Source organism: Chiloscyllium punctatum, chromosome 3 (assembly GCF_047496795.1).
Source record: "Chiloscyllium punctatum isolate Juve2018m chromosome 3, sChiPun1.3, whole genome shotgun sequence".
Lineage (NCBI taxonomy): Eukaryota > Metazoa > Chordata > Chondrichthyes > Orectolobiformes > Hemiscylliidae > Chiloscyllium > Chiloscyllium punctatum.
The window spans coordinates 120,045,891-120,069,417 of record NC_092741.1 but is presented as its reverse complement, the minus strand read 5'-3'; the positions used below and the strand labels follow the sequence as shown (position 1 = coordinate 120,069,417).

General features: G+C 41.2%; 1 protein-coding gene across 1 annotated transcript in view; it reads left to right on the top strand.

Annotated features, from left to right (window-relative positions):
- nid1a (nidogen 1a) overlaps positions 1–23,527 on the top strand; it is a 100,904-nt gene that overhangs the window by 44,782 nt on the left and 32,595 nt on the right. The window contains exons 9-12 of the mRNA XM_072559552.1: positions 167–310; positions 2,874–3,002; positions 14,372–14,515; positions 16,554–16,676. Of these exons, the coding sequence (XP_072415653.1) occupies positions 167–310; positions 2,874–3,002; positions 14,372–14,515; positions 16,554–16,676 (540 nt within the window). The remainder of the gene's footprint in view (positions 1–166; positions 311–2,873; positions 3,003–14,371; positions 14,516–16,553; positions 16,677–23,527) is intronic.

Genomic DNA, 23,527 nt, shown 5'->3' with positions numbered 1-23,527 from the left:
AATGTAACAATACATCAGAAGGGCTGCTTAAGCCATGCGTGTTGTTCAGCTTAAGGTGAAATAGGCAACATAATAATACCGCTTTAATTTTCCTGTGGTATCAGTCGAAGTTTGAGGAACAGTGCTATTTGTGGGGCTGAATTCTAATTCTTTTCCATTTTTACAGACGATTCGAGTTTGGTGAACCAGAACCCATGCTACACGGGAACCCATGGATGTGACACCAATGCCGCATGTCGCCCAGGACAGGGGAATCGGTTCACTTGTGAATGTTCTGCTGGTTTTTATGGAGATGGCCGGACTTGCTATGGTACAAAGGAAACTGGTGAAACAGGCTGCAACTTCTTTAAAATATGCTCTTTGGTCCTATCCACCTTCAGAGAAGAACAACATTAATGTCCTTCCCCCTCCATATGTGATCATGTTGGGAGCTTTCTCAATTGGTGCTGGTCATTTTGCATTGGATTTATACCACCCAGTGTCCATTTGACCCAGCTGGCCTGTGCCAGTGTTTCTATTGTACATGACCTCCTCGAAACAGATGTCACCTCCCCTATTACCATATACTTGTCTTCCTATTGCTGTAAATTAACAAAATAATGGAAAGAAAAGGTTTTTTTCATGCAGTGGGTGTCTTAAAATTATATGAATTGATGATGTTGGCATTGCTGGAAAGGCCAGAATTTGTTGTCCATCCCTAATTACACTTGAACAGAGTAGCTTGCTGGGTAAGGTCAAAGGGTATTTAAGAGCCAACCACATGACTGTATGTTTGGAGTCACAGGGGAACTAAAGCAGGTTAGTATCCCAGAGTTTCTTCTCTGAAGGACATTGGTGAGCCAAGTGTGTCTTCACAGCCGTTGGTGATAATTTCACAGGTCTCTATTACTGATGTTAGTTTTATGTTCCAGGTTTATAAAATTAATTTTAAATTCTGCATGCTTGCACAGAGGAATTTCAATCTGTGTCCCCAGTGCTTTAGCCTGGACGTCTGGATTACCAGTGCAGTGATATTGCTGCTAAAGCACTGCCCCCCCTCATCATTGATGTCTGGAACGTGTTGCCTGAGACTATAGTAGAAGATTCATTTGAAATATTCAGAAGGGATTAAACTCTTAACTGAAAAAGAAGACTATGCAGGGTTACCAGGAGAAGGCAGAAAAATGACACTAAAGGAATTGCTCGTTTGGAGAGCTGGCCTGAATGGCCTGAAAAGTCTCCATCAGCACTATAACAAATCTGTGTTTCTCTGAATTTTAGCCTGAAGGAGTTGTAGAATCTGAAGTTGTGGTGAGGTTTCTGTCTCTCCTGTTACTTGTAAAAATCTGCATGAGCTCAAACCAGAATAGTTGCAGATGTCTTTATTTAAATTTCATGGGGACTGTCTTCAGTTTTGGTGAATTTCTGGGAGAGGGGGACCTGTACAATTCAATTTATATTGCTAGAATGAGACTTGTCACTTAAGCATTTGGCTTTGTTCATTGGACAAATACAAGAATGACAAGAATGTCAAATGATGGTAAACTGTAGGTTTTCCAGATTCCAGGAATTCAAGAAAAGGTGGAAGTGTTGAAAAAATCTTGCATTTTCAAAGAACAAATTCTTGCAAATAAATGTATGTTACTAAATAAGTGAGACTGATTATCTTAAAATGGTTGTTAGTGTCACTCCGGATGAAGGGCTTATGCCCCAAAACGTTTCTCAGATGCTGCCTGACCTGCTGTATTTTTCCAGCACCACACTTTTCGACTCGGACCTCCAGCATCTGCACTCCTCACTTTCTCCTAGTCTCTATTAGTCCAGTCAGGATTGTTCAGCAATTCCTACCAAGTTGCAGAAACACATCTATCAGTAGACGTCTAAAACAACTGAGAGGGCCCGAGGTAATGTAAGAAAAATAACTGAAGATATGAGTTCAGGACTGGGGCAGAGTGATTCGGGACTTTGGGCGAGGGACAAAAGGGAAGTGCAGAAACCGCTGATCAAAGGGTACATACCTCAGAATAATACTGACATGGCTGTATTTTATTCAGTTTCTGTAATACATATCTTCTTTGCATACTGAATACATTGGAAATGTTCGCTGAAAGATGGGCAAATATGAGTTATATTCTGTAAAGCATATTGATTGTTGCTTAAAGAACTATAAATACCAGAGACTGGCTTTGACATGGAATGATTCCTGGTGTAGAGCAGCCTAAAGAAGTTCTTAAATTGAGAAGTCAAAATTATAATTATTTCCATTTGCTCTGAATATTCTTTCTTAAGTCTATCACCTCTTGCCTTTCTGTCACAATATTTCCTTCTGTGGTGCAGTATCAAATTTTGTCTAATACCAGAACCTGTGATGAGCCTTCTAAATATTTTACTAAGTTAAAAGGTGCTATAAAAATTTGAGTTGTTCCTCTTGAAGAAAAGTTCACAACCAAAGATTTTACATACCTTATATACTCGTGTAAGGTTGATCTCCTGTTCCCCTGTTTTTGGCCAAACAAATCTTGTATTTTCCATATATCCCATGTAAAAGTCAGCCCTACTATGTTGGATTACAAACCACGTGCAAAGGAAACTGCATGTTCTAAGGAAGGGTCACTGGACCCAAAACATTAACTCAAATTTCTCTTCACAGATGCTGCCAGACTTACTGAGCTTTTCCAGCAAATTATGTTTTTGTTTCTGATTTACAGCATTTGCAGTTTTTTTGGTTTTTATCTTAAACTTTGGGTAAGGCAAGAAATAAATTGCATTAAATGGCATAGAACTATGTGTGTGTCAAAACATTTCTATTTTTAAAATTATTACTAAGCTTAAAAAGCAATTATGCTCCTTGATCTCTGCCGGATAAAGTTCCATGTGCTGTTATTCCTTATCAGATGTTGATGAATGCAGAGATGATCCTTCCATTTGTGGAAATTATGCTGTCTGTAACAATCAGCCAGGAACTTTCCGATGTGAATGTTTCACAGGTTATCAGTTTGCAGAAGATGGCCGAACCTGTGTGGGTAAGTTGTACTTCTTGAATATGAAACGTTATTTATATTTGCAGTGTTTTTCACAGTGTACTTAGGAAGAACTTATGGAAGTCAAAACAATTATACAGTGGAAATGGAAGATTGTTTGTTTTAAAACAGTAAATGAGGCATCAGAAACCGAGGATTGTATGACTGATAAGATGCTTGTTCGGCCCATATCATGTATGTGCTGACCTTTTTTGAAAGAGCTATTTAATTATTTCCACTCTCTTAGTCATTTGCCACAACCTGCGTTTTTTTTTGTTTGTCTCCAGCATATTTATCCAATTCCTGTTTGAAAGAAATTGGGGCAGTGCATTCCGGGTCAAAACTAGCTGCGTGGCCAGATTTAAAAACAAAAAAATAAAAACTCCTTCATCTCCTTTCTGTTTCTTTTGCTGATTGCCTTAAATCTCTGTCTTCTGGTTACTGACCTTATTAACATTAAGAACTTTATCCATGTCTGTTTGAGCAAAACCATTGTTGGTTTTTTCATTCTGTCTTTACAAAATTCATGCCTTCTGTCCATTCATGGGATGAGGAGTCGACTTCTAAACTTATTTAGAGGCCAATAGACCCACTCTTTTCATTCGGTGTTTATGCTTGAATGCAATGTTTACCTCTGCTAAGGACCCATTAACACTTCATCCCTGTTCATCACTTTGGCTGCACTCTTAAGTTCTTTTTTTCTCTCCATTTAATGACTTACAATTCAGTCTCCTTATCCAATTACTTAATCCATTGCTGTGTTGATCTTTGGTGAACCATTGCATTTGTTCCCAGTTTAGGAGTTTTCATTACTCAGAGTTATGTATTACACTGAGAAAGGATTAAGGTGGAGTTGACCAGGCAGCCATTTTGACTATGTTTATTTACACCTCCCCAACAGAGGGTGGCAATATAAAATGCTCAAACTTTGTAGTATCAATTTCCTCCCCACTTAAAAAATAAATTAAATATAAAATGGTGCATGTTCCCAAGATACTTTATGACTAAACTAACATCAATAATATTTGTCATGGCATACTTGTTTAGCTTTAACCAAAACACAAATAACTGATTCTACCAGAGTAATTCTTTTTCCATCAATATATATTTAACGACTATGCCATCGTTTGACAAGAAATAATAAAAAGAAGAAGAACTTTTTATTTTCTTTTTCCTGCATAATTTCAGTGAATCTAATTGGCTTCTTTCTCTTTCTAGGAGAAAGTGAGGACTGCAGGTGCTGGAGACCAGAGTTGAAAAATATGATGCTGGAAAAACACAGCAGGCCAGGCAGCATCCGAGGAGTAGGAGAATCGACGTTTCGGACATAAGCCCTTCTTCAGGACATTCCTGAAGAAGGGCTTATGTCCGAAACGTCGATTCTGCTGCTCCTCGGATGCTGCCTGGCCTGCTGTGTTTTCCCAGCATCACATTTTTCAACTTCTTTCTCTTCCTCTCTAGGTTTTTTTCCTTCTATTTCTGTTAGCTTGACTCCATTTAATTGTTAGGATTGTGTGAGATCCACTGATATTTAGTCTCAATCAAAGGCCATGACATACTTTGGTCTCCTTGTGAATTCTGTAATATGAGAAGACACTCACTTTGACTTTCTTTCTGACATTCATTTGGGCTGTAAGGAAAAATGAGAATATAGGAGACATCTCCCACTTTCCTTTGTCAGATTTCCTGTTTCAAGGAAATCAATCTGCATGATACAGACAGTGGATTAGTGGTGCTGGAAGAGCACAGCAGTTCAGGCAGCATCCAACGAGCAGCGAAATCAACGTTTCGGGCAAAAGCCCTTCATCAAGGGCTTTTGCCCGAAACGTTGATTTCGCTGCTCGTTGGATGCTGCCTGAACTGCTGTGCTCTTCCAGCACCACTAATCCAGTATTTGATTTTCAGCATCTGCAGTCATTGTTTTTACCATGATACAGACAGTTTCTCTCCAGTCCTCACAGGATACGTGAATGCACTTTTTGCAACAATTCCAATCACATACTACTACTTATCTCAGTGGTCTTTCAGCATGACCTTCTGACTATTAAGTTTCATGCTAGTGTCTCGTGACTCATTTTTACTCTGTCTTACTTTCCTTTTATTGAGGTTGGTTTAATCAAATTGAACTTTGTCCCTGTGTTTAATTACTAACTCATAAGGTAAGGTGAGCAAATTTTTTTAAGAGACTACAGTTAATCTGTAAGAGATTTAGAGAATTGTCAATTCTGTGGCAAAGAGAAATGTGGATATTTCAGCCTAGCTTGTCACTTCACAAATAATTCCACAAAGGCTGTTTTACAATTTGTCCTGTAAGAAACAGTGCTGGGTGACAAAAGGATCAGTGCTGGGTCTACTGCTTTTCATCATTTGTATAAACGGTTTTGATTGTGAATATAGGAGGTATGATTAGTAAGTTTTCAGATGACACCAAAATAGTTGATTATTTGAGAAGATTATCTCTGAGTACAACATGATCAGACGTGCCAATGGGCCAAGGAGTGGCACATGGACTTTTAATTTAGATAAATGTGAAGTGTTGCATTTTGTTAAGGCAAATTAGGGGAGGACTTATACAGTTAATGGTAAGAATCGAGAGTGTGGTGCTGGAAAAGCACAGCTGGTCAGGCAGCATCTGAGGAGCAGGAGAATTGACAGAATGAACTTCTGCTCAAAATGTCAATTCTGCTGCTCTCCTGGGATGCTGCCTGACTGGCTTTTCCAGCAGCACAGTCTCGACTCTGATCTCCAGCATCTGCAGTCCTCACTTTCTCCTAGTTAATGGTCGGACCCTGGGGACTGTTGCTGAATAAAGAGGCCTAGTGATGCAAGTACGTAGTTCCTTGAAAGTGAAGTCACAGATAGACAAGGCTGGGGAAGATGGTGTTTGGCATACTTGCCTTTCAGAACATTGAGTATAAGAATTGGGATAGGTAAAAACAATGAGGTAAAAACAATGACTGCAGATGCTGGAAACCAGATTCTGGATTAGTGGTGCTGAAAGAGCACAGCAGTTCAAGCAGCATCCAAGGAGCTTCGAAATCGACGTTTGGGCAAAAGCCCTTCATCAGGAATAAAGACAGTGAGCCTGAAGCGTGGAGAGATAAGCTAGAGGAGGGTGGGGGTGGGGAAAAAGTAGCATAGAGTACAATGGGTGAGTGGGGAACGAATGAAGGTGATAGGTCAGGGAGGAGAGGGTGGAGTGGATAGTGGAAAAGGAGATAGGCAGGTAGGACAAGTCCGGACAAGTCATGAGGACAGTTACTGAGCTGGAAGTTTGGAATTAGGATGAAGTGGGGGAAGGGGAAATGAGGAAACTGTTGAAGTCCACATTGATGCCCTGGGGTTGAAGTGTTCCGAGGTGGAAGATGAGGCGTTCTTCCTCCAGGCGTCTGGTGGTGAGGGAGTGGCGGTGAAGGAGGCCCAGGACCTCCATGTCCTCGGCAGAGTGGGAAGGGGAGTTGAAATGTTGGGCCACGGGACGGTGTGGTTGATTGGTGTGGGTGTCCCAGAGATGTTCCCTAAAGCGCTCTGTTAGGAGGCGCCCAGTCTCCCCAATGTAGAGGAGACTGCATCGGGAGCAACGGATACAATAAATGATATTAGTGGATGTGCAAGTAAAACTGATGGATGTGGAAGGCTCCTTTAGGGCCTTGGATAGAGGTGAAGGAGGAGGTGTGGGTGTGGGTTTTACAGTTCCTGCGGTGGCAAGGGAAAGTGCCAGGATGGGAGGGTGGGTTGTAGGGGGGCGTGGACGACCTGACCAGGTAGTCACAGAGGGAACGGTCTTTGCGGAAGGTGGAAAGGGGTGGGGAGGGAAATATATTCCTGGTGGTGGGGTCTGTTTGGAGGTGGCGGAAATGTCGGCGGATGATTTGGTTTATGCGAAGGTTGGTAGGGTGGAAGGTGAGCACCAGGTTCTGTCCTTGTTACGGTTGGAGGGGTGGGGTCTGAGGGCAGAGGTGCGAGATGTGGATGAGATGCGTTGGAGGGCATCTTTAACCACGTGGGAAGGGAAATTGCGATCTCTAAAGAAGGACGCCATCTGGTGTGTTCTGTGGTGGAACTGGTCCTCCAGGGAGCAGATACGGTGGAAGTCATGTTCAGGTTGTACTGGACATTGGTGAGACCACCTTTGGAATACTGTATAATTCTGGTCACCCTTCTATAGGAAGAATGTTATTAAACTTGAGATGGTGCAGAAAGGATTTACAGAATGTTGCCAGCACTGGAGGGTTTGCTGAGAGGGAGAGGCTGAATAAGCTGGGACTTTCCTCCCTGGAGCATCAGAGACTGAGGGGTAACCTTTATAGAAGTTTATAAAATTATAAGAGGCATGGATAGAGTGACTAGCCGCGGTCTTTTTCCTAGGGTAGGGGAGTCCAAATAGAGGACGTAGGTTTAAGGTGAGAGGGGAAAGATTTAAAAAGGACCTGTTTGGTAACTTTTTCACACAGGGTGGTGCATCTATTAAATGAGCTGCCAGAAGAACTGTTGGAGGAAGCGGGCACAATGGCAAAATCTAAAAGGCATCTTGACGTATTTGAATAGGAAGGGTTAGAAGGATATGGTCCATCTGCTGGCAAATGGAACATGGTCAGATTGGGATGTCCGTTTGGTGCAATGAGTTGGACTGAAGGGTTTGTTTCCATGTTGCATAACACTTTGACTTTTATGTGGTGGTACTAGAGTGTTGTTGTCTGAGCTTTGGACACTTTGACTAGTCAATGTGTTAAAAATACATTGCCTCACGGCACTTGAGTAGGTGGACAAAGGGACACAGAATTTGGTTTGTGGTTCAACTATATTTTATTAACAAAATATTTCTTATTGAAAACACAATGTGAACATTTCACAAATTCCCACAATATTTACTCTCTAAAGGATATTACCTGCAATGATGCATGTATTTGAGTTGGGCCATTGGAATCTTTCTTTCCAACGTAAACCTGGCTCTCTTCTGCTAAAATGTGTCTCGCAGGTCAGGGTGGGTCTTCTTGATTTGCCACATGGCATTGAATCTTGTTATGAATTGTCTCTGCCAGTCATTGTTGAAGGGGTGGCTTCCAGGTATGTGTGTTTTAACCCACATTGCCCTGCGCCACAGAATGTTCTGTGGCCTTTGGCTGATGGGTTCATGAGCTGGGCGAAATCATCTAATGATATTGTGCCAAAACCCTTTGTTATTGCCATGCAAGGGAGGTGTAAAATGCACATACTCCGGTACTGGCTGGAAGTCAAGTAGTCTGAAAGTCTGATTGATACTTCTTCAGTACACAATCCTTGGGCTGGTTTAATTGGTTCCCCCGAACCTTTGTGCCTCTTTGACCTTCCACTGTTCTCTGTAGCTGCTGGGTGCTGTTTAATTTAGTTTGGCCAATTTTCTGTTGGGCCGGAATTCTCCGGCCAGTTTAGAATGTCCAATTTTGGGCCTGTAGTTGCTTGACCACTGTCTGTTCTGTTGATTCCTTGAAGCATCTAGTGAAAATGGGATCACAGACTCAGTCCACAGTCTCGTACAGACAAGTATCAAATCTCAGATGGATAGCCTAATTCTCTGATTATCTGGGTTCCCCGTTGTACATAGACCACAATATACTATCTTCTTTACGCATATCTATAAGCATAACTGTACCTATCCAATAACTTAGAACATTGAGAATTAAGCCCTGTTTACATACACTGGCTCACCCTTGAGCCTCTTGGGAAATTATAGAGTCATAGAGATGTACAGCATGGAAATAGATCCTTCGGTCCAACCTGTCCATGCTGACCAGATATCCCAACCCAATCTAGTCCCACCTGCCAGCTCCCGGCCCATATCCCTCCAAACCCTTCCTATTCATATACCCATCCAAATGCCTCTTAAATGTTGCAATTGTACGAGCCTCCACTACATTTTCTGGCAGCTCATTCCAGACATGTACCACCCTCTGCGTGAAAATGTTGCCCTTTAGGTCTCTTTTATATCTTTCCCCTCTCACCCTAAACCTATGCTCTCTAGGTCTGAACTCCCCGACCCCAGGGAAAAAACTTTGCCTATTTATCCTATCCATGCCCCTCAATTTTGTAAACCTCTATAAGGTCACCCCTCAGCCTCCGACGCTTCAGGGAAAACAGCCCCAGCCTGTTCAGCCTCTCCCTGTAGCTCAGATCCTCCAACCTGGCAACATCCTTGTAAATCTTTTTTGAACCCTTTCAAGTTTCACAACGTTTTTCCGATAGGAAGGAGACCAGAATTGCATGCAATATTCCAACTGTCTCCAATGCATTCGCATCCTCGTTAAGTAAGTGAACAGGACTGTGCGGAGCACTCTAAATGTGGTTTCATCTGTGCCCTGTTTTTATATTCCATTCCACCCATGATAAATGATAACCTTCTATTAGCTTTCCTAACTACTTACTGTACCTGCATATTAATCTTTTGCATTCTGTGTACAAGCACCTCAAGATCCTTTTGCATCTCTGAACTCTGCAATTTCTCACTATTTAGATAATAATACTATCTGCCACTGCCAAAAAAGGACTTACATTTTCACATGTAATCCATTTGGCACATTTTTGCCATTCCCATAACATGCTAATATATTCCTATAACCTCCTTGTGTCCTCTTCACATCTTACATTCTTTCCTATTTTTGTGTCATCAGCAAATTTGGTAACCATACCTTCCATTCCTTTATCTAAGTCATTTATATAAATAATGAGCAGTTGGGATCATAGCACTAATCCCAATGGCACACCACTTGCTAACCCAAAAGACTCACGGCAGCAAGATGGTTCAATGGTTAGCACTGCTGCTTCACAGTGCCAGGGACCTGGGTTCGATTCCCGCCTCGGGTGACTGTCTATGTGGAGTTTGTATGTTCTCTGGGTGGGTTTCTTCCGTGTGTGCTGGTTTCTTCCCACAATCCAAAAGATGTGGAGGTCAGGTGAATCGGCCATGCTAAATTACCCATAGTGTTAGTGATAGGGGGGTGGGTTATTCTTTGGAGGGTTGTTTTGGGCTGAAGGGCCTATTTCCATACTGTTGGGAACTTAATCTAATTTTGCAAAATTACGTTGATCCTGCCTAATTGCATTGAATTTATATTTGTTATAATTTCTTTATTAATGGACTCTAACATATTACCCATGATAAATGTTAAGCTGATTGGCCTGTAATCCCTACTTTGTCTCCCTGACTTTTTCAGTACAGGAGTTATTTGATATCCCTGAATCAAGGGAATTTTGAACCCAATGCATCAATCATCTTACTAAGCAGTTCCTTTAAGATCCTAGGATGAAGTCCATTAGGACCCAGACACTTGTCAGCCCACAGTTCAAACAATTTAATTAGTACCATTTCTCTAGTGATTGTGATTTTCCTGGGTTCTGCCCTTCCTCCCATTTCCTGTTTTATAGCTCCTTCTTGGATATTCTTTGTGTCCTCTAGACTGAAGGCAGATGCAAAATACTTGTTCAATTTATCAGCCAAATGTGTAAGCTTTTGTAATTATACTGACTCTTTTTGTAAGGGTTGAATTTCCCCCATTGTTCCAAAATGTATTTATCATGCTGACTGAGCACAGAAAGCAGTCTTTCAAGTAGCTGAAACCTATTCAAAATCAAATTTAGAAGTTCCAACAATATGTTATAATGTACTTCACTCAATAATTTCTCAAAAAATGTGTAAAGGAAAATTCCATCTCCACCTTGTTGCAATCTTTCTGTGTCTTGCACTGAGAAAAGGTTAACATGTGGACTCTCAACAGACAACCATATTGCTCTACTTTAACTTACAGCTGCCCAACAGAGGGAGGAGCAAAGAGGGTAATGTAATAAAGTGCTCAAACCTTATAATATTTTACAAGGTGTAGGATTAAGAGAGTAGCTAAAAACTGCAACAGATGGAAATTGTTATGTCTTTTGATTGTACATTTGTAAATATGTTAAATATAGTCATTTTCTTGAAGGTGGAGATGCAGGTAGATAGGATAGTGAAGAAGGCTTTTGGTATGCTTTGCTTTTTTGGTCAGAGCATTGAGTATGGGAGTTGGGAGATTATGTTGTCGTACGGAACATTGGTTAGGCCACTTTTGGAATATTGTGTACAATTCTGGTCTCCCTCTGTTAGAACAATGTTGTGAAACTTGAAAGGATTCAGAAAAGATATACAGGAATGTTACGAGGGTTGGAGGATTTGAGTTATGGGGAGAGGCTGGGGCTGTATTCCCTGGAGCATCAGAGGCTGAGGGGTAACCTATAGAGGTTTATAAAATCATGCAGGTGCATGGATAGGATAAATAGAGAAAGTCTTTTCCCTCTGGTTTGGGAGTCCAGAACTAGAGGGCATAGGGTTAGGGTGAGAGGGGAAAGATATAATAGAGGCCTTTCACGCAGAGGGTAGTACATGTATGGAATGAGCTGCCAGAGGAAGTGGTGGAAGCTGGTACAAATGCAGCATTTAAAAGGTATCTGGATAGGTATATGAATAGGAAGGGTTTGGAGGGTTATGGGCCAAGTGCTGGCAGGTGGGAATAGATTGGGTTGGGATATCTGGTCGGCATGGACAAGTTGGACCGAAGGGTCTGTTTCCGCGCTGTACATCTCTATGACTCTATTTATGCTAATATTGTAGGAAGTGATACACTGTCACATGATTTATTTCTTTTGCATGTACATGCTGGTATAAGGAAGCTAAAGCAACGTCTTTGCTAAACTCAGTGTTCAACCTCTGTGTCTGCCTCCATTTGGTTTGCATTTTTCTGAAACAAGGAAATACAACAAAAACAGCGCAAAATATTCTGTGAACTCTTGAATCTCAACTTTGTGCCAACATATCAAGATAGGGTGTGCAACCATTTAGGACTTGGATGAGGAGAAATTTGTTCACTCAGAAGATTGTAAGTCTTTGGAATTCTCTACATCCAGGAGCTGGGGATGCTTAAGCAATGAATGTAATCAAGGTGGGAGATAGATAGGATTTGTGAACACTGGGGGAATTGGGAGGTATGGCGATTGGTTGAGAAGGTGGAGTTGAGATTGACAATCATCCAGTAGAGACTGTTCTTTGAGTGTTTTAAAGATCCACAGTTTTCGCCAAAGTTAGTTCAAGGCTTGGAGTTTTGAGTGTGAGCTAAATGAAGGAGATGTGAATGGAGCTGTAATTTTACTATTTTAAATAGCAGCAGCTTGTAATTCATCCTGGTCACTCCTCATACAGTTTAACACACAGCAGCAAAATAGTTTATTCTACATTTTGGCTGCAGAAATCTGAATGAGTAGAGCTGAGATTTGGAGTATCATTCACCAGGATCATTTAGGCATGTCAAAATAATTCAGTATCTTTGGAAACAAAGAGTATAAAAACATTACATCCAAATAGATTAAAACAGGAAATAGATAACCAGTGGAAAAGAAAGGAAATAATTACGCAAGATTTGGCCGTGGGAATGAATGGATTTTTTTTCTGTCTTCCACTGCTTAACACCAGATATACTTGCGCACAAAACCTTGCAAACACACATGTGCGTGCACAAATACAAAGACATAAATGTGCATGCCCCAAAATCTCTCTCTTTGAACCCCCTGCTCCATGCCTTAACTTACTCTTTCCACACACCTTACCTGTTTTTTTCTGTTTTAAATGGGTGATCCCTTATTTTTCAACCATGATCCCTAGTTCTAGGTTCTCCCTCAAGAGAAAACATTCTTTCCACATACACCCTGGAAAATCCCTTCAGGATCTTATATATTTCAATTAGTTACTTCTGACTCTTCTAAACTCAAGAAAATACAGGCCTAGCCAATCCTTATGAGACAGTTTGCTCATTTCAGGTCTAGTGACTGTTCTAAGAACTGTTTTTAATGTATTACCATCCTTTTCTAAGTATGGTAACCAGTACTGTAAGTAATACTCCAGATGTGGTCTCACCAATGTCCTGTATGACAGAAGTGTAACTACCCTACTGTTGAATTTAATTCCTTTTGCATTAAAATATAACATTCTATTAGCTTTCCTGATTACTTGTTATCTTTTCCTCTCATGATACCAGGAGCCACCTCTCCAGATTGTTTCTTGCGTAATGGGAACTCTGGCTTTTTGATACCCATTCCTAACCCTTTGAGAGTACTTACATCTCACATGAGATTAGCTAACTATGCACAATCTGGTCATCAAAGGTACCTCTCAGGGGCTTTTCAGCAATCACTTAAACTAATAGTGCAGTGTAAAGACAGGGTTAACTGGCTGCTTGGTTGTTTAAATCGACATTGGTAGTTTTGGACTGAGACGTGTACAAGAAACTGAGCTAAAAGATTTGTCATTGAGGATTCTGTGTCGTAGGATTTGGCAGAAATGACAAAGATCACATGTTTGCATTTTCAACTATTAAAACTTGTTCTACTGCTTGTTTATATAAAGATGAATCCACCAAGTAGTTTGAGCCAAAGGTAAAAGTGCCAAATTCTGAAGTATTATGAAACTTACTCTGTAAAAATGCAACCCCTCCCCCGCCGAAAAAGACACCGACCCCCTGATCTGATCCCCCCCCCCCCCCACCGTATTCCTGTCTTAATTAGTGCAATGTCCAACGGTCAGATTGCAGCTGCCGAAGTCATATGTGAATGTGGGTGGAGAACCTCCAATACATTCTGAGTCTTGAGCATCTGATACTTGGTTTGTTTTCGGAGTCCGTAAAGTAAATTTCTCGACACTGCAAACCCCTTTCTTCCAATGTTCATTGTTCCTGCTTTGACTTAAATTGAAAATCATGTTTTATAACAAAACTTGCAGTGGAAGGAATGACAAAATGGCTGCAGTTTGGTTTACTCAATTATCAAGATGTTAAGAAGATCTTGTTTTTACAATATTCAGTCTAATGGAACAAAATGATATGCTATTTCAATTCTGATAAAATTTAAACCAGGATCAAGGAGATTTTATTTCCACACTGTCTGTGGTCTCACCCTTTCCTATCTATTTCACATCCTCCTGCTCTCCAATGCACTAAAATAGCAATACTCCCCCAGTTCTGACCTGTTGCACACCCCTGATTTCCATTCTGCTACCATTAGCTGCCAAGACTTTGTAATTTCTTTTTCTCTATTCCTCTCACTTCCTTTGAATTGTTCCTTCAAGCCTATCTCTTTGACTAAGCTTTTAGTCACCTCCTTATTGTCTCCTTATGTGTCTGGTGTCAACACATTTTTTAATATTATTCCTGTGAAGCACATTGGAATATTTCCCAGTGTTAAAGGCACAAAACAAATACAAGCTGTTGCTGCCTCCTTGCTCTTTACTAAAGGTTGTGAGCAGGAAGATGCCCTCTTCCTGATGAGGAATGAAGGGTAAATAATGTATAAGTTTTGATCGATTGTTTTTATTCTTGTAGCTGTTCAGCGGCCTAACAATCCCTGCCAAACTGAAAGCCACAACTGTGACTCACCTGACCGTGCTCGCTGTGTTTACACCGGCGGCTCAGATTTCATGTGTGTCTGCTTACCTGGTTTCTCGGGCGATGGAAAATCCTGTGTTGGTATGGAAAATCCTGCTTCAGTTGAAACACCTGTCAGTTTTCTTCCTGAACATGTGCATGAATCAGAGTTGCGGAGGGTGGGGAAGGATTAGATATTTTTAATAAACACAATGGAGAAACTCAATAGCTCTGGCGGCATCCATGGGAATAGAAACTGAGTGAACATTTCAAATGTGATATTCAGAGCAACTACTTTTCACTATGAAAAGTGTCATACTGGACTCAAAACATTAACTCCCTATTTCCCTCTCCATGGATGCTGTCTGATGTATTGAGTTTCTCCAGCATTCTCTCTTCAGATTTGCACCATCAGTATTTTGCCATCACTTCTGGGGTTTTTACACACTAATTCCAAAAATCGTATCAGTCAGAATGGTTTTGGGCATCCATTGCTACAGGCCCATTTGGGAGGGGCCAGGTCCACTTGTTGCACAACTTTTAGAGGCTACCAAAGGATTCTAAGGGTGGAAGTAATACTTTAAACTATTACGTTAATAAGAAGCACAAAGATTCAATGAGCAGTTGCATCAATTGAAATTAAATAGAACAAAAGCAAAATACTGGCAATAATGAAATTCCAAAGTAAGTATTGGAAATACTCAGCAGATTAAGTAGGAACTGTGAAGCAAGGAAGAGTTTAGGTCCGTGATCTATCATTAGAAGTTTATGTAACAGTTTATAACTAAGCACAGAGCTGCAGGAAAGGAGGATGAAGGTGGAGAGGAGAACAAGAGGAGTGTCCCTTGTGTTTGGAGGAAGGCAGGAGAATTAAATGACAAAAGGGATGATGGTGATGGTAATGGGCCAAATAAACAAATTGAAATTCAGTAAGACTGAATATTCTTTCCATACTAAAATGATGATGGATTTCAGTTGTACAAGTAGAATAAAAGGCCTGAGATTGTTCTCCTTGGAGGGAGAAACCAAGAGAAAATTGAGAGGTTTTGATAGACTAAATAAAGAGAAATGATTTCCATTGGCAGATGTGTCAGTAACCAGAAGATACAGATTTAAAGTGATCAGTGAAAGGCCCAGAAGGAAGATTAGGATATTTGTTTCCACAGCAAGTTGTTGTGATCTGGAATGTGCTGCTTGAAAACCTGGTGAAAGCAAGTTGAAAGAGAATTTGGAAAAGTACTTCAAAATGATGCATTTACAGAGCTATGGGGAATAACAGTGAAGTAACTTAATCAAAGAGCAAGCAAAGGCAGGGTGGACTGAATGCTCATTGTGTGCTGTGAAGAGCTCAGAACATGGCTGCACTGTGCTCAATGTTTCTGACTAACAGCAACCAGGACTTTTGTTGCTCTAACTGAATGAAATTAATGCCAAGGCTTTTTTTTAAAAGACAACATTATGTACAACGTCCTGCGTTTCACTGATTAGCGTTATGTTATGCATATGAAAAATCAATTACATAGATTTCAGAGAACTGGACCGTTTTTGGTTGAAATGACAATATTGATTATTGTTAATGGCTCAGTTAGAACATAGAACATAGAACATAGAACAATACAGCACAGAACAGGCCCTTCGGCCCACGATGTTGTGCCGAACTTCTATCCTAAAAGGTTAAACTTATGCAAGCCTACATTTAATTTGCTTTAGTTACACACCATGAGATGATTTAATTGAGTTGCTTATGGTGAATAAAGGGTAGAGAGAAACTATTTCTGTTAATGGTGTTGGAGTTGAGAGCAAGGGGACATATTTAACTTTAGAGAGAGGTCATGGGAGTGGGGCTGGTGGGTAGGAATGATGTTGAGAGACACATTTTTCCACAAAGGATTTCAATAATCTGAGTTACTTTCTCTCTATCCTGTTGAGGCTGGAGGTTTTTTGGGGAGTGGGATAGGTGTTCATCAATTGAAACTCTGTTTAGTAGAATTTGGTTAGAAGTTACAAAACCAAAAATAGTAGATGGAGTAAAGTAACAGATGAGCCATCGCCTCATTGAATATCAGAACAGGCTGAGGTGTTAAATGGCTACTTGTGTTGTCATGTCTTCAGTTACAAGAAACCGTTTTCCTCTTTCAAGATATTGATGAATGCCAGCCAAACCGATGCCATCGATATGCTCAGTGCTACAATACACCTGGATCCTTCACTTGCCGTTGTTCCCCTGGCTATCAAGGTGATGGCTTCCAGTGTACACCTATAGGTAAGGAAATTATTTCACTCACTTCAATCTTCACTCAGTCACATTCTCATAAATTTCTAAAAGTTAGCGATTGAAATCTGGGGACTGGTGAACAATGTACCATATGCAAGATTTCTGTTGTGTGTAAAATTTAGATTTTGTCCCCACACAGTAAGCTGTCTGGAATATTGATCCACTACATTACATTAACTCAATCTCCCCTGATATTTATTATGGCCCAGAAAATTATCCCCTTCACTTTTATCTAATTCCCATCACTATTGAAAAGCGGTTTAACTTTCGTCCCAACTGCTCAGCCAGGTAAATAAGTTTGACTCTTAGTCGTGGGTAGTTAATGCCCAATGCAGTCAGTTCATTAAATTGGAACGCTACCACTTGATGTTAATCATCTTATTCCACTAATTTTCAGCATAACACTTCTCGAGTGGGTGGGACTTGGGCCTCGGCCTCCTGGCTTGGGATGGATACACTGCTGCTGCACTATGGGAACTTGTCTACTCATTTATTATAATCTTACAAAAGAAAAGAGGGGAAAATATTCAATTTGATATGCCCTTAAGTTTTAGTGTGTACTTCACCTGATGGACTGAATCTTTTTTCTACAACGCCAAAGAAAGTAAGGGCTTGCATTTCTGTGGTGTCTTCCTCAACATCAGGATATGCCAAAACACTTTGCAGACATTTAGGTAGCTTTTGAAATGCATTTGCAATTATGATGCTGGAAATGCAGTATCAAATTTGCACACTGGCATCAATGTGAAAATGATGAGATCATGGTATATTTTCATCCATCTTACTGGGCAAAATGGAGCCTCAGTTTAACACTGCAGTCAAAAGAGAGAACCTCCAGCAGTACAGCACTCCTTCAAAGCTGCACTGGGAATGGCAACCTGCTTCATGTGCTCAAGTCTCTGGAAAGGACCTTAAAGCTTCAATTAACAAAAGACCCAAGTTTTTATAACAGACCAATAATATCAACAAAATAATTTTTCTGTATTACAAAACTTACAAAGGTGTTGCCAAGGTTGGAAGTTTTGAGCTGTAGGGAGAGACTGAATAGGCTGGAGCTGTTTTTTCCTTGGAGCATCAGAGGCTGAGGGGTGACCTAATGAGGTTTATAAAATCATGAGGGGCATGGATAGGGTATATAGAGAGGGTCTTTCCCCTGGGGTGGGGGAGTTCAGAACTAGAGGCATAGTTTTAGGGTGAGACGGGAAAGATTTATAAGGGACCTAAGGGGCAACATTTTCACACAGAGGGTGGTATGTGTATGGAATGTGCTGCCAGAGAAAGTGGTGGTGACTGGTACAGTTACAACACTTAAAAGGCATTGCGATGGGTATATGAATAGGAAGGGTTTAGAGGGATATGGACCAAGTGCTGGCAAATGGGATTAGATTAGGTTGGGACATCTGGCATTGATGAGTTGGACCAAAGGGTCTGTCTCAGTGTTGTATATCTCTATGACTCTATTGCTAATCTAAATACATGCCTGCTTGTGAGTTGTAAGAGAGTATACTGCTTTTAAACTACTTTTCACAAAAGCAGGTGACATAACAAACACTTGGATACTTGAAATTTCTTTTGGTGTTGTAATGTTAAGTACAAAAGCAGCACAGTTGATATGCTGACCCTAGATTAGGCAAACTACCAGAAAGTCCTTGTTAAAGTATGCATTTACCTTTCTGTCAAGTCTATTATTATTTAAATCGTTTTCTTTGTTGGGACAATAATCTGTATTATTTTCAGAGAGTCAGAAATGTACTTTTATAAAATGCAGCTGTCAGAGTGTCACATGAAAGGAATTACCGCAGAATTTAGCTATTCATGAGGTGAATAATTTTTCTAGAAGCACAGTTTGGAACATTGAAGGGATGTCAGCAGATTTTAAGCTCTTTGAATTGGAGAAGGACAAATTACTTCATGGTCTTTATTTTTGAATATAGTTTAGATCTTATATGTTAATAAAGGTGTGGCCAAATATGGAAGGATGTTTTACCTTCTATGTCCATCACTAACACTGTCTCTATACAAGGTTCTCAGACAGAAACATATTTTACTTCCTGAGTAATGGGGGCAGCAATAAAAGGTGGACCCTTTATTGACCCTTTCCTACATGAGAATTTCCTAATCCAATTTACAGCCAGTTAAGTGCTTTTGGTGTGTTTGTAATGTAGGATTTGTAGCAGCTGATTTTGCATTCACAGAGTTCCAGATAATGTTACTGGATGAGGAATAAGTGTTGGCCAGATCACTGGGGAGAACTCATCTCCTCTTGTGAAATCATGCCGTGGAATTTTTGGCTACCCAAGAGGGCAAGCAGGGTCTTGATTTAATGTCTCATCTGAAAGGCCGGCAATCTCTGACAATGTAGCACTCATTCATTATTGTACAGGCATGTCTGCTTGGAGAGTCTTTGGAGTAGACCTTGAACACAAGACCTTCCTTGACTCCGGTGAGAGTGCTGCCCAAGTGATACCATGACTGACATAATGAGAATGTGTTCTAGAGTTGCCACAAATGTTAGACCATTTCCAATTGTTGCATTGCAACACACACAGAATTACTGCCCTGTGATAGTGGACTTGTGAATGAATATCAACAGATGGTGAGCTTAATGTCACAGAATTTTCTGAAGTGGAACATCTTGCAGTGTGCCATTTTGTTGCTTCATCCTTTAGCCCTTGTGCTTTTTGCTGTTAACAGTGTGAAGTGATAAAGGTTTGGTTAGAACCATGAGGCTAGCAGTCTATTTCTTTAACTAATGAGATTAAAGGACTGAGGAATAATTAGGAACAACTATCCAATAAATTGCGCTCCTCTTCTTTACAAATTGTCCTGCAGGTTTTAGCCACATTAATCTGGTTCTGTATTGAAAGGTTTAACATGGATCTGCTGTCATAGTCCCAACAGCATATTTCCGTATCACAATTGCCTATCATAAAGACAGCCCTTTGTTCTTGATAAATGAAGCTCAAAACGTGGAAATTGGATACTTGTTCATGTTGGGCTGTTTCCCTTTTTGTGTGAAGATGTAAAAAGTTATGAGAGGCATAGATAAGACAAATAGAAATAAACTTTTCTCTTTAGTGGATAGATCAATGACTGGGGGCATAGATTTAAGGTAAGGGGCAGGAAGTTTAGAGGGGATGTGTGGAAAAGATTTTCCACCCAGAGGTTGGTGGGAGTGTAGAACTCATTGCCTGCAAGAGTGGTAGAGACAGAAACCACCATTTTAGAATGATCGGATGTGCATGTTTAATGCCAAGGCACACAAAGATATGGGCAAAGTGTTGCAAAATGGAATTAGAAGAGTTAGATGTTCGTTTTTGACTGGTGCAGAATACTGGGCCAAAGGGCTGTTTTCTGTGATGTAGGCATCTATGATTCCATAACAGCTAAGGAGGATGGAGTTAAATTGGGTACAGAAAGAGAAATCAAGAGAAGGAAAGATTGAATCAAGAAAGTTAGAAAAGAGAGAAAAGGGAAGAAATTTAACACATGATCAAATTTTGAAAAGTAATAACTGTAGAAATGAAACACCACAGTTCAAGCTGTTAACTTTTCTAACCAGCAAGTTAGCAGCATCAAGGAGCATAAATTGTCTCATTAAAAGGTTCTTTAAGTACCAGCCCTAAATATCTGTAGCGAATTTAGTAGGTAACTAATTTATGAGATGTTTTGTGAAACACGCAGTAGGCTTACAAGGCTAACAGTGGGCAATGCAAATCCTCCAACTGGTGGCAATTCACAATCGAGGAGTTATGTCCTCAGTAGAAATTGCTGGACAGCATCAATATTTGACTGCCATTAAACCAATGGATGTTTTGGGAACCCCATCTGAGCCAATGTCCCATAATCATCTTTTGGAACTCTGTCCTGGTTAATTTTTTATATGTTTTGGCAATATGTCATTGATTCTTATTTTACAAGCTGTGAAGAAACTTCGATAAGTGGAGAAAAATTAATCCCTGTTAAATGTTGTATTCAATTTTTAATTAGCTCCAGAACCTGACAGCATGTAAACATTAGGCATAACTATAGTCCAGACTGTGGTTGGAGATGAAAACTACCACATGTCTGGAAACTGTGGGGGATTTGCATGCAGAAAAGAATAACCCAACAGTGTGTCTAGGCAGGATATAAAATAAACGCGCTTCAGTCCCTGAGTGCTTTTGTTCCCACACACCAGATCCTGAAAGCAGACATAGAAGGATGAAAAAGGAAAATTTTATGATTTGGTCCGAATCATGAACATGTTGACTATCTTATCTTGACACTAGTTCTCATGAGTAGGGCTTGACTTTCTTGATTCTGGATTAGTGGTGCTGGAAGAGCACAGCAGTTCAGGCAGCATCCAACGAGCAGCGAAATCGATGTTTCATCAGGAATAAAGGCAGTGAGCCTGAAGCATGGAGAGATAAGCTAGAGGAGGGTGGGGGTAGGGAGGGAGTAGCATAGAGTACAATGGGTGAGTGGGGAGGAGTGAAGGTGATAGGTCAAGGAGGAGAGGGTGGAGTGGATAGGTGGAAAAGGAGATAGGCAGGTACGACAAGTCCGAACAAGTCAAGGAGACAGTGCTGAGCTGGAAGTTTGAAACTAGGATGAGGTGGGGGAAGGGGAAATGAGGAAGCTGTTGAAGTCCACATTGATGCCCTGGGGTTGAAGTGTTCCGAGGCGGAAGATGAGGCGTTCTTCCTCCAGGCGTCTGGTGGTGAGGGAGCGGCGGTGAAGGAAGCCCAGGACCTCCATGTCCTCGGCAGAGTGGGAGGGGGAGTTGAAATGTTGGGCCACGGGGCAGTTTGGTTGATTGGTGCGGGTGTCTCGGAGATGTTCCCTAAAGCGCTCTGCTAAGAGGCGCCCAGTCTCCCCAATGTAGAGGAGACCACATCGGGAGCAACGGATACAATAAATGATATTAGTGGATGTGCAGGTAAAACTTTGATGGATGTGGAAGGCTCCTTTAGGGCCTTGGATAGAGGTGAGGGAGGAGGTGTGGGCACAGGTTTTACAGTTCCTGCGGTGGCAGGGGAAAGTGCCAGAATGGGAGGGTGGGTCGCAGGGGGGTGTGGACCTGACCAGGTAGTCGCGGAGGGAACGGTCTTTGCGGAAGGCGGAAAGGGGTGGGGAGGGAAATATATCACTGGTGGTGGGGTCTGTTTGGAGGTGGCGGAAATGTCGGCGGATGATTTGGTTTATGCGAAGGTTTGTAGGGTGGAAGGTGAGCACCAGGGGCGTTCTGTCCTTGTTACGGTTGGAGGGGTGGGGTGTGAGGGCGGAGGTGCGGGATGTGGACGAGATGCGTTGGAGGGCATCTTTAAGCACGTGGGAAGGGAAATTGCGGTCTCTAAAGAAGGACGCCATCTGGTGTGTTCTGTGGTGGAACTGGTCCTCCTGGGAGCAGATAGGGCGGAGGCGGAGAAATTGGGAATACGGGATGGCATTTTTGCAAGAGGTAGGGTGGGAAGAGGTGTAATCCAGGTAGCTGTGGGAGTCGGTGGGTTTGTAAAAAATGTCAGTGTCAAGTCGGTCGTCACTAATGGAGATGGAGAGGTCCAGGAAGGGGAGCAAGGTGTCAGAGATGGTCCAGGTAAATTTAAGGTCAGGGTGGAATGTGTTGGTGAAGTTGATGAATTGCTCAACCTCCTCGCGGGAGCACTTTCTTGAGCCAGTTCTATACTTCCTTGCTGAAGTATCTATGTACTGACCCAATTCAAAGCTGGATGTCCAGTTCCCAAACTCTGTTTGGAAATTGTAAATATGGTTGATTTATTAAAATAATGCCTGGACTGGAGAGAGATTGCAAAAACCAAAATTGTATTCCCTAGAATTTAAAAAGGGTAAGGATTGATTTGGTCAAGTTCCAAAGAATAAAGGGAGGTAGCTGGACTACATGAAGAAGTCTATCTATGTGACTTTGTTACTGGCAGCCAGAGAAACTGGCTTTTATTTTCCAATGCTGACTGGTGGCAACAGTTACTGATCCAAAACTCAATTCTGGATAAGGTGTTCAGTTTGGAGTGACAGCTTGTGGGACTTCATGGAAATCTGTGGGTGGGTATGTTATGGGTGCCCTTCCAGATGCTTTTAGCCAAGGGGTCATACATAATTGCTGATTAGGTTGGGTTTATGAGTAGAAAGTTGTGCCCAGACTGGAGATACTCCTGTAATCTTTGGAGCAGACATCTTTGTGTAATGAGTTCATTTTAAGATTAATCTGACATTCATATGTCATTCATGAACATATGCTTCAATTATATTGATTAAGTGATACATATTGACCAGGCCACTAGACTTTACTTTCAGTCATGAAAGTGGGTCTGAATGGACAAGTGGATATAAGTGGAACCATTAGAATATAGTACTATGGGGAAGAGTTTGGGGTGAACTGTGTTGAAAATTGGTTGTTCTGTGCTTGTGGGTGTGTTTGGTCAGAAAGAAAGGAAAAGTTGCTGTGGTGGCACAAAGTATTGATGACTTCGACCATCCAACAGAGACTAGGTTACAAATCCCAACTGGAGGATGGGAAACAGACTTTGAAAGAATTTGCAGAATTAAATGGTTTGGACAAGCTAATTTTTTTTTCTTATGTTAACTTGTGGTTTGGCAGGTAGTCCCAACAGGTAATTTTGGATGGACAGCAGTAAGATTAAGGATTAGATGGGAAGTTGGATATTTAAGAGCAGGGTTGCAAGTCAGGGGAGCAGGTATTAGGCCTTAGCAGAATTTGGGTATACGGTTCTATCTGATGAGGTCCATTTAATGATGATTGAGGAATTGATCCTTCTTTCAATTTCCTCTGCCCTTTTGTATGGCAGGTGCTTTTTACCTACCAACTTCATTGACAAAGA